At 22.5% G+C, this 11,904-nt stretch overlaps 2 protein-coding genes across 2 annotated transcripts; one reads left to right on the top strand and one right to left on the bottom strand.

Moving 5' to 3' along the window:
• Positions 1 to 204: 204 nt before the first annotated feature.
• LOC122860822 (NAD kinase 2, mitochondrial) lies at positions 205 to 2,309 on the bottom strand. Its single transcript, XM_044164821.1, has 6 exons — positions 2,255 to 2,309; positions 1,898 to 2,180; positions 1,508 to 1,831; positions 1,371 to 1,440; positions 1,048 to 1,312; positions 205 to 896 (listed from the first exon to the last, which is right to left on the bottom strand). Exons 1-6 carry the CDS (start codon positions 2,292 to 2,294, stop codon positions 664 to 666), a joined length of 1,215 nt encoding a protein of 404 aa, XP_044020756.1. The 5' UTR covers positions 2,295 to 2,309; the 3' UTR covers positions 205 to 663.
• A 386-nt stretch (positions 2,310 to 2,695) lies between these two features.
• LOC122860821 lies at positions 2,696 to 11,687 on the top strand. Its single transcript, XM_044164820.1, has 9 exons — positions 2,696 to 2,937; positions 3,984 to 4,180; positions 4,247 to 4,585; positions 5,091 to 5,334; positions 5,415 to 5,781; positions 6,013 to 6,198; positions 7,888 to 8,111; positions 8,181 to 8,255; positions 8,323 to 11,687. The coding sequence occupies exons 2-9, from the start codon at positions 3,990 to 3,992 to the stop codon at positions 9,274 to 9,276; spliced, it is 2,580 nt and encodes an 859-aa protein (XP_044020755.1). The 5' UTR covers positions 2,696 to 2,937; positions 3,984 to 3,989; the 3' UTR covers positions 9,277 to 11,687.
• Positions 11,688 to 11,904: the final 217 nt, after the last annotated feature.

The following is an 11,904-nucleotide window of genomic DNA, read 5'->3' as shown; positions in this document are numbered from 1 at the left end:
AATCAATCAACATTTATGATCATTTAATAAATGATATTTATTCACTTACATTACTCCATTTTGTATATTGTCGTTGATCATAATTTTCAAGATTCACATTTTAACATGATTCAACGATAAATTTTACAATAAATTAATACAAATAATCATAAATAAACTTTAAATCAACTAACTCAAACAATTTGATTATATTTTAATTAAAAATTACACTTTTATTTTGTCTAAATACAATCACAATCCAGGACTAAACTACGTGAGATCAGGCACTTTTTTTTTCGGACAATTCTCAGAATCTGAGTCTCAATTGGCTTATTCTCGAATTTTGATTGGAGCTCGGTCTCTCCATCGTCCCCCCATAATTCCACGAATCTGGTGTTTTTTTTCTCGAACGGTTTTTTATTTTTAAACTGATTTTCCCTAGTTTTTTTTTTTTTAAATTATTTTTAACAATTATTTCTCATTTGGTCATCATATTTATTGATAATAAAATAATAAATTAAAATATTTAATGAATTACATATTTAAAAAAATATTATAAAAAACACGTGTATCAAATATATGAAAGCTAGTTTTTTTTTTTCTTGTTCAATTATTAATTAATAATTATAGTTTTGTTTTTTTTTTTTATACAATTATATATAAATGTTATATAAAAAAATATTATTAATCTAAAAATTTAATTGTTCGAAGTTTATCTTCTGGATGAGTTTCAAGAATAGCTGTGGTGTCCATATTAAATGGTATACCAATGCCTCCATCAAATACCAAGCCTGCATCATAACACTGTGATTTAATTGTTAATTTGTTACAAAAATCACGTGGATTTATTTTCTTTGGTAGTGGCCATATTTCATTCATAATAATATCTCTAATTGCATAGCTCATTGCCAAATCATCTAAAATAAAAAACAAGTACCAACAATCAATCAACAATTAATAAAATAAATTATCCACCACAAAACAAAAGCAAATAATTAAATTGATAAATCAAATTTTAAAAAATATCAATTGTTATTTGTTTTAATAGTTATTATTGTGTAAATTCACCTGGTGGAAATAGCAAGCTTTCATTAAATTGATTACAAATTTTATCAGCCTCTTCATCTGTATAATTTTTATTTGGATCAACAAATTGAACAATATCCCTGAGCATTTGTGTTGTCATACTGTTGATAGCACGATACCAGGAACTTGAACCAGTTCCAGTACTAACACATACACCAGAACTTTTAACTTGATAATAATCATTACTATCATTTATTTTAATTTTCAATGAGCTCGTTCTTGCTGACAATGATTCACCAATAAATACCTAAAAAGTATCATTAATAAATAATTAAAATAAAAAGCAATATTATAGATGTTTTTACCTCATTCAATGCCAACCAGGGTAAACGACGTGTTTTTTGTGCCTCTGCTGATTTATCATTTGTACAAAATCTAAATAAATTATTTTTCATTAATGATTTATATAAATGGTTTTTCATGATAATTAAATTATTCTTACATTTCTTGTCCACATATTCTAGCTTTTTCATGCATATGAAATGGTACACCCCATATTCCATCACCTTCCAATGTAACTCGTATTCTTGTTCTCATTAAATACTCGAATTCACCATTTTTTAATTTATCAAATATACGCGATATGTTATTTGTAAAATATCTGTCAAGCATCAAATAACCCTCAGACATATCTGGATCAGAATTTATTCCAATAACTGGTTTTTTATTGTCAAATATTAAATTTGCTGCCAAAAGAAATGTACCATCTCCACCAATCGAAATCACAAAATCAGCCCAATCGAAATCGAATTTTTCAATTGTTAATCTGTAAGTTTAATTTATATTTTTAATAAACAATATATTAATTAGTTTTTTTCATATTTTTATTTACCTATTTTTTAGAATATACTGAATATTTAATTTTTTCAATGTTTTAACAACTTGTTCTTGAACATTTTTATTTTTTTCATGTGTTTCAACCATTCTTTGATAGTCCGTGCCTCTTTCAATCATGTATCTTTTAAAATCATCATCACTAAGCTGTGATTCACGAATACGTTCAACTTGATAACGTGATACTTTTGACACAATCAAAACATGTCTTGGTATAAAATTTATATTTTTATGTACATATTTTTTTAATACTATTGAGCCATTTGATAGCCAAGATGTCGCTAAAATAAATAAACAACAATTAATAATTTACCTTAATAACAATCAAATAACATTGTCAATATTTTAAACTTACTTGACAGTATGTTTTTTCTAAACCTGCTAAATGCAATCATCACAAAAATAAACAACAATAATTAAAAAAAAAAAAAAACAAATATACTTATAATAATTAATTTATTAAATCACAGCTTTTCATAAAATTACAACATAAATAATAGTAATAATACTATCAACTAAGTAATGGAATTTTTTCTATCATCGAAATCTATCAGCTGATTTTAGAAAATATTTAGAAAAAAAAAATAAACAAATATAACAATAATAATAATAATCAAGATGGTGTCAAAAACAGTCGGTAAAGTAAAAAACTCTGTGAAATTTTATCATTGTTATTTATAGACGTGACTTTAGCAATTTTTTCTAAGCAAACGTAGCATTGTGTGTATGTGTGTATATGAAAAATAAATAAAAAAAATTGTATTTGTGTAACTGTGTGTGTATTTTTATTATTTATAATTTTTTTATATGTGTATGTTTACGATAAAATTCAACAACGGATTGTTTGGTGTCGTGCGATCATGTTGACAATCTGTTAAAATTCAGTGTGTCATTAAAAAAATAATAATATTTGAATTTAATATTTAAAAAAGACAAAAACAAAGAAAATAAATAGTTGTGATTATTTTTTTGACGTGGTTGTGTTTTATTTTTGAAAAAAAATTATCAAGTAAACGCCCAATAATACTTTGGCCAACGGTGAGATATTTTTATTATTATTTTATTATTAAAATGCAAAAAAAAAAAAGGAATTAATTTATTTATAGAATTTATTTATTTCATAATCATGAGATATATATTGTCACGTTTAGTTTTCCCGGTGATCTAAGGTAAAATAAAAATAGTGGGGGAATTTAATTAATTTTTTTAATTTAAAAATAATGCTTTTTAGAAAAATTTTTTAATTGTTTTATTTTTTATTGTATGTTGATTAATTGAATTTCTTTTTGGTTTTTTTTTTTTTTTTTATTTTTTTGTGATGTCATGAGCCTGTCTGCACTCTTTCAATTATTTTTTTCATTTTGATTATACAGTATTTAAATAATATGTCATTTGCATAATTGATACTTGCGTGTGGAGAATGCAAAAGAAATTTTTATTTTCTTATTATGTTGATAAAAAAAATAAAAAATTTAAAAAAGAAATTAATTGATTGTAAAATTTACTCAAATTTTCTGTTTTTTATTTTTTATTTTTATAATATTTATTATTATTTAATATGAGATTTCTGATTGAAAATTAAAAATAGATTTTATCTTAGTTTTTTTATTTGTTTCATATTTTATAACTACTTTTTTATCTTTCGAATGGTTGAGACACTAAATTTTACATTTACGTAATTAAAAAAATAAAAGATTAAAAATATATTGTGAAAAAAAGCAAGCCTGGAAGTAAAGCATATTTAATTTTTTTTTTCATACTAAAATGAGTGTAAAAAAAAATTAATATGTCTGAGAAGGGCTTGAATAGGAAAAACATTTGGGAGGTTGTTTTATTTATAGAATATCCAAAAACATGCCTAATGTGCAGCTCAATAACTGCATTAAAAATTTATATCCATAAATTTAAAATAATTATTCATTTACAATTTTAGATCAATGATTCAATAATAAAATAATTAACTTTACACTCCAATAAAAAGAAAAATAACTCCATATTGTTAATTTCATGTAAATAAATAATATCAATTTATTATTTACAAACAAATAATCAATTAAACAATAGATTCAATTTTTTTTTTTTAGTAAATAATGGAAGAACATCACTATGAATTACGAAATAGAAGTAAATCAAGATCCCAAACACCAAAAAAATTAATAAATGAAACAACAGAATCAGAAAATATAAATCATCATTATGATTTACGAAGTCGTGATAGTCGTGAAAGATCATTGACACCTGGTGAAGTAACCAGCAGCCGTAGATCAAAATCAAAATCTCAGTAAGTCATTAAAATAATAAAATTATTACTGATCTCAAATAATTGTTTATTAAAAAAATGTTACAGTACAAATAGTGGACAAAAAACAAAAGGTCAATTGATGGATCCAATAAATGAAATTAAAGATGAAACACAAAGTGAATATGACATTGATAATGACAGTGGTATAACTGTTAAAAGACGCTCAGAAAGACAACGTGTTAAAAGACAATTAATGACAAATGGACAAAATTCAATTAGAGAACAAAAAAATAATAACAATGATGATGTTAATAAACGTAAAAGTCCAACACCAAAAAGAACAATTACCAGTGATTATTCATCAGAGGAAGGTGAACGTGAAGATCCACCAAGTAGACCTGGATCTGCTTATGAAATATACAAACAAGCTGGCGATTGGTGGAAGTATGTATTTACATATTTACACACCTTTTTTTTTTTTATTAATATTATTCATATTATTTACTTCTTTTTTTTTCTTAAACTATGCTTTGATATTTACTCAAGGTTATTCAAACAAATTGACCAATCATTTTTAATTTTATAACTGTGGTTTTTTTATTTTTTTTTTATCAACAGAAAAACAAAGTATCGTGAATATTCAATTACATAATTAAACTGTCATCATTATTTTTTTAAATTAATTTATATAAAAAAGTTTAAAAATTTATAATAACAATATTTTTTTTCTAATGATTTTGTTGACTTCTTTTAATGTCGTATTTTATTATATAAATTATTTACCTATTTAATCGTGTTCTTATTTTTTTAAATTAATATTTTATCATATTTTTATTTTTTTGAAATAATATATTTTCTAAGAAATTAATTGAAATAGTTATTAATAAAATAAATGATAAGGTTTTTATTAAAATATATATAAAAATTAATTTATAATATTTATTTCTAGTGTTTTTCCAAAGACAGATTATACGTATTCACAAACATCACAGTGTCGATATGAAATAGCTCCCGGTGTTTTGGCAATGCCAAATATGTCACGGCCCTCAATTCATTCAGATGGCAGCAGTACTGTAGGTAGTTCATTGTCTCTAAGTCAACAAACATTGAGTCAAACATCAGCAAGTACAAAAGAAGATAATACTGATTTATTTGATACTGAAATTAATGACAGTATTCAACAAAATCGTCTTGTAAGTTACAAAAAAATATATACAGCTTTTAAAATTAACAATATAATTTGATAAAATAAATATGTTATATTTATTTTTAGAATGAACAAAGTGCCCTTTATTTATCAGCAATGAATGAAGATCAACATATTGTTTACAAACATACACATGTTGAACGTTTCAGTCGACAACGTGTTGTATTTGGTGGATCAACACCAAATATATCAAAATTTTCAAGTTTTACTCATTCAGATAATGAATTTGATGATTCTATTAACAATAATAATCATCGTAATTATCATGCAATAACATATCAAAATAAGCCATCATTTATTCATAAATATTTTGGTAAATTATGGTATATTGTGACATTTTTATTTATTGGAATTTATGAATTTATACGTGTTAAAATATTGAGGAGAGAAAAATTTATTGCTAGTCATGATTATTCTTATCGTCGTTATGAAGGTGAGTCGTTTTTTTTTTTTTTTTTTTTTCTATAAAAATAAATATGTATCTTTTTCTTTTTGTTGATAAAATTTATTAACATGTTTGTGTTATTTAAAAAAATAAAAAAAAAAAAACCATATCACGAGGTAAACATTAAAACGTGATAATATTTTTCCTTTTAAAAATTGTGGAAAATATTTTTTAAAACTTGTTTTTTTTTTTTTAACTTTTATTTATTATTATTTACAGAATCAAAATGGACAAAATTTTGGTCAAAAGTTGATTATATTTTACAATATCTGTACCTGACATTGATACGTGTTTTGTTTCTTGATTCTTGGATTTTGAGTCATGCAACACCAGTACGTGAAGGTGTTATATCTCGAAGAAAAAAATTACTATTATTGATTCTTCTACCACCACTTATTATTGGCGGTAAGCTAAATTAATTTATAAATTATTTTCTAACATTAATTGGGTTAAAAAATAGTACATTTGCTTAAATAACTTGCTGAAAAAAATGACGCTGAGCTTACAAAAGGAAAAAAAAAAAATGCAAATTATATTTCAAATTGATAAGAAGCAATGTATACTTGACATACAAGTGTCAATTTATTTATCTAACTTTATAAATTAGTATTTATATTTTCAGAATTATTGTTTAGTTATTAATTTGTTTGGTTTTAATTATTGGTGAATGACAGGTAAACCGTAGCCTTGGTTTTGGTATTTTCTTTTTGTTTCAGGATTATACATTGTGCAAATATACAAATTAGCCTGTATGGAAGTTCTACAAAAAGTACAAACAGATGTTACTATCACAACAAATCACATTTATGATGACATCATTAATATTTATATTGATGATTATGGTTTTATCGCGAAATATATATCTAATATTCGAAATTTATCATTCAAATCAATAATTCCCAAAATGAACGTATCCGTACCATGGATTACCAATCAATAATCATAAAAATGAACAAATTATTATTATTTAAAAATATTAATACTATTTTCTTGCTTAATTAGTTTGTTTTTTTTTTTTTTTTCTTTTCTTTTGCCAGTGATTTTTTGTAACAAATTGTCCTACTAATATTTTACTTTTTTTTCTATCGTTTGTTGCTTAATCTTTTTCATTATTCACGTTTGAATATTAATGATATAATTATCAGCATTATTATTAACAATTTGTTGCATTTTATAGGCATTTATTTATTTATTTCATTTGGGTGGAATCTAGTCTTGCCAATTAAAGAGACTTAATTTATCACCAGTTATTATTACACCAGTTTAATTGTTTTTTTTTTTTTCTCGTTGCGTTTGAAAAATACTAATTTAATATAGTTTTTTGCTACTAATAATTAATCGGTGCCTTACAAAAATAAATAATACACAAATTACAAATAATAAGCTTCCATTAATGATAATAAAAAAACAAATCAAATATATTTTTTATTTGATATATAAATACAATTAAATTATAATTTTGTTTTCAACCAAAGTTTATGCAATATTATAAATTTCTATGTAAAAAAAAAAAATAGTAAAACCGTTGGTGCTTGATTAAAAAACAAAAATAAAATATTAAACTAAAGTGCAATTTTCTTTACTCAATTTTTTTATTGTCAATTACTATTTATATAAACTTTAATAATTTTTTACAATAAAATGTAGGATGTTTCGAGTATTTTCCCTTGTTTTTTTTTTTCAAGTAATTGATATGTTTTTTTAAAATTGCCAATTGAATGGGAGAAGGATAGAAGGAGGCTAAACTCAACAACAGGATTCAACAATATTATTTAATAAAAATACATCTGATGATACTTACGCATGATTTGACACGAGTCATATTGATGGTGAGTTCTTCATCTGTCCTTCTCTCAGTTACCATAATGTATTTATTTTTTTTAATTATGGCAAAACACTGATTAGATTATTTTGAAAGTAAAAAAAAATATTATACCATAAATTGATACACAAATAAAATTTAATTTGTCAAATCAGGGTGGAGCCATTAACGGTAACCAGAGAAGGAAATTGAAAATTCCTTAATATGTTTTTATAAAATTACTTCTTTATTATTAATATTTACTTTTGTTTTTTTTTGTTTTTTCATTTCAGGAATTTGGTTTTATCCTGGTGCTAAAGACATGGTACTATCAAAATTTTCTACAGATGTTTTTCAGGATTTTAGAAAATTAAATACAATGGATTATTTAAAAAATCAAGATGCTAATAAATATCATGATAATTTTGATAATGCTAAATATGATGAGATGAAAAAAACATTGGAAATATTGATAAATCGTTTTGAAAAATTAGAAGCTCAACAAATCAACCAAAAGGTGATTATTATTTACTTTTTTTCAAACAAATTATTTTCATTTTAATGTTTTAATTTTAAAATTTTACAGGAGCATAATACAAATATTGATGACACCGTAAATGATTTAAAAATATCTAAAAAAAATGCACTACTTCATTACGAGGTAATTTAAAAACAACAAAAAAAAATAAATGAATTTAAATTAACAAAACAATTTCTTTAAATTACAGGAAAAATTATCAAACTTGGAATCAAAATTAGAAATGACTGATGATTCAACAAGCTCTGAGCTGAATAATATAAAATTAGAATTTAAAAATCTTCAAAATCTTTATAGCCAAGTAAAAAGTTGTTGCAATAAAATTCCAGTAAATAACAATATACCAGAACAAGAACTTGAAAATCGTGTTAAAAATATTATAACTACTTATTTTGGTGCTGATAAATTTAAATCTGATATTCATGAAGTTGTTGAGAATGTAATAAAAGCACAATTAATAATTCAGCAAGAAGAAACATTAAAAAATGATAAAATCATAGCAGAAAAAAATATATGTAATGATACAAATCAATCATCATCATCAACAACAACAACAACAGATGATTATATTCGTAAAATTGTTATTGAATTATTAAAAATATATGATGCTGATAAAACTGGTAGAGTTGATTATGCACTTGAATCAGCTGGTGGACAAATAATAAGTATACGTTGTACACAACGTTTCAATATTAATACACGTGCTGTTAAATTATTTGGTTTAACATTATTTTATGAAAGTGGTGATCCAAGAACAGTAATACAAGGCAACAAAATATTACCAGGTATTTGTTGGGCATTTCAAGATTTTCCTGGTTATTTATTAATTAAATTACGTAGTAAAATTAAAATAACTGGTTTTACAATGGAACATGCATCTAAAAAAATATTACCAAATAATGAAATTAAAAGTGCACCAAGAAAATTTAATGTATGGGGATCAAAAGGTGAGCATGATCAATCACCAATAATACTTGGTGAATATGAATTTATTGATAATGATGAAACACTGCAATATTTTCCAATTGAAAATCAACAAATTAATCATGATTTTGAGTATATTGAATTGAGAATACACAGTAATCATGGACAACTTGAATATACATGTTTATATAGGTTTAGAGTTCATGGTATTCCAATATAAACAAAGAAATATTTAATTTTTATTCTACAAGCATAATAACATGTACAAAAAAAATTACTAATACAGTAATTACCAAGTGGCTAGCTTGACAGAAATTTTTTCTTTTCTAATTCCATCAAATGGATTTGAAAAAAGAAAAATTAAGTAATGTGCCTTTGAAATTAATATAAAATAGTGTTAGTAAAAATGCCATAATAATTCAAATGAAAATTTATCTGGTTGACTAAATACGCACTGACTTTATACATTTTTTTTCTTTAAAAAAGAAAATAATATTTAAATAATAATTATAATTATTATACGTATGTCATTAGAGCACAATATTATTAATTAAATTAAGTAATAATATATATATTTTTTTTTTGATCTGATAATGGGGTTTTTATGTTAACAAAATTTAACAGTAAATAGACTTTGAATTTTAACTGGAAAATTAATATATATTATATAAACAAAATGTGAAATTTATACACAGCGGTTACCCAAAGTTAATTAAAATATAAAAATTTATATAAAAATAATATTAAATCCCACAAAGTACAAATTATCAATGAATGGATTTTACTGTAAGTAGAGTTAGTAATTTTTTTTTTGTTTTTTTTTTTCATAGCGAGATTAGATGATAAATAACGCTGCTAATTTTATTTTATTATAGTAAATGAATTTTGATATTTGTAACTTTGTTTAAGACAAATCCATATATTTTTTTTTTATTTAGATAAGTTTTTGTTTAATTAGAAATATTTGCAAGTGAAAAATTAACATCACAAGCTCTTCCTCAATTAAGTAACTAATTTATTTATAATAGTTTTTTTTTTTTTTTACAATGAATTATCAGTAAGACCATGTGTTCTTTAAAATAAACTGCACAGATATATATTATTTTTTTTTCTCATGTTACGACGCTTTGTGATAACGCTTATGTTTTTTTTTTTTTTTTTTTTTTTGTATTTTGTAAAAACAGTTCATCACTCTTGACAATATGATTGTCAATTATTTTTTTTTTTTATTTATATTTTATTTTCATGTATAAAGAAGCATCAATATTGTAACAATAATCTCAGTAAATTTATAAATAAATTGAGGATAATATTTTGAAAATACTTGGTACTTAAGTCAATGAATAAAAAAAATCAAAAAATTAATATAAAATATATAAAAGATGTGTGTATATATTTATTGAGCAACTTTCATCATGACTTTTGTAAACTATCATTTTTTTTGGTATAAAAAATTAAATAATTTATGAAAAATATTTTTATTTATTGTATTATTTATTTTAATGTTTGAGCTAATTTATTACTTGTGCGTAGAAAATAAAAAATGAAAATATTATTTTAACTTATCAAAAATAAATATTTTCAATTTAAAAAAAAATGGATTAATAATTTTTTTTTTTGTATTACTTTTGCGTCACAAGATAAGACTAAAAAATACATTTAGCATTAGCTATTATAAAATTTTATTTATTTATTAAACAAGAAAATATAATTTTCCCTCCTCTGTTAAAAAAAATAATGTATTATTATTTTTATTGTTCAAATAATAAAAATACTATAATTTGTTTTTTTTTTTTTTTTTTATGATAAAAAAGTTGATGAAACTTGTTCATTGTAAAAATAAAAAAATTATCAATGTATTTATTTTTAATTTTCATTGATGCTTTTACAAATGGATATTTCGAATTAAAAAAAAAAAATTAATATCAAATATTTTTCGAATTTTGATTGGGAAAAAATCAAAGGATTAAAATGGTTTTCAAGAATGTTAATATCGAAATGAGATATTTACAAAATATTTAAAATCCTTGAGCTGAATAATTAGATGATTTTCCTCTTGTATTATTCTTCTTAACTTTTAATCTTCAATTGACATTATAATTGTCGTCATAGTATTTTACAGACTGTGTATATATAGACATGTAAATGTTAAACTTTGATTAATTTCAATTGCACATTAAACGTGTGATATTCAAATTTCAACTTCAATAAAATATTCGTAAGTTTAGATAATTTTAAAAAGACACAGATTTAAAAAATTATAACTTCTAGAAAAATTCATAAGTAAAATAATTTCTTTATTTTAATTTTCAGTTAATTTACTCAATTTTTCATACAAATTTACAACATATAATTACTTGTTTTTTTTTTTTTTTAAACCAAGGAATTAAATAATAACAAAAATGTATCAAAATAAAATTACTTCAACATGTATTATTTTAATTTTGATTGCATTCATGAATTTTGATGGAACAAATGGAGCTTGTCACGACTGGAGAGACGCTGGAGCAGTTGAACCAGTACCAACATGTTTTTCTGTATGTCAAACTCGTTGTTTAATATTTATGCGAACTTCAGAATTTAGTTGTCCAAGACAAGCAATATTTTTTGCAAAATGTAAATGTTGCAAAAGATAATTATAAGGATATATAATTATTTTTAAAAAGTATTTCAAATATTTACATTATAATATTAAATAAATTTATTATAGAAAAATATTTTAAAATAAAATTTAACTGAAAATACTTTTTTTTTATTAAAACCATAAATTTATTATTTCCCAGAGTTTTAAATCTGGTTTTTTCTAGGACGAGTTTGCTTATTTCTATTTGTATATTTATGATGATAT

This window comes from Aphidius gifuensis, linkage group LG1, assembly GCF_014905175.1.
Source record: "Aphidius gifuensis isolate YNYX2018 linkage group LG1, ASM1490517v1, whole genome shotgun sequence".
In the NCBI taxonomy this organism is placed as follows: domain Eukaryota; kingdom Metazoa; phylum Arthropoda; class Insecta; order Hymenoptera; family Braconidae; genus Aphidius; species Aphidius gifuensis.
The sequence above is the reverse complement of the archived record's forward strand: the minus strand, read 5'-3'. Positions and strand labels throughout refer to the sequence as shown.

Excerpts from the sequence above, each read along its gene's own strand:
- LOC122860822 (XM_044164821.1), bottom strand. The coding sequence starts at position 2,294 with ATGATTGCATTTAGCAGGTTTAGAAAAAACATACTGTCAA. Across the intron at positions 1,832-1,897 it reads CAGTATATTCTAAAAAATAG|ATTAACAATTGAAAAATTCG; the intron begins GTAAATAAAAAT and ends TTAAACTTACAG. Across the intron at positions 1,441-1,507 it reads AGAATATGTGGACAAGAAAT|ATTTTGTACAAATGATAAAT; the intron begins GTAAGAATAATT and ends TAATTTATTTAG.
- LOC122860821 (XM_044164820.1), top strand. The coding sequence starts at position 3,990 with ATGGAAGAACATCACTATGAATTACGAAATAGAAGTAAATCAAGATCC. Across the intron at positions 4,586-5,090 it reads CAAGCTGGCGATTGGTGGAA|TGTTTTTCCAAAGACAGATT; the intron begins GTATGTATTTAC and ends ATTTATTTCTAG. Across the intron at positions 5,782-6,012 it reads TTCTTATCGTCGTTATGAAG|AATCAAAATGGACAAAATTT; the intron begins GTGAGTCGTTTT and ends TATTATTTACAG.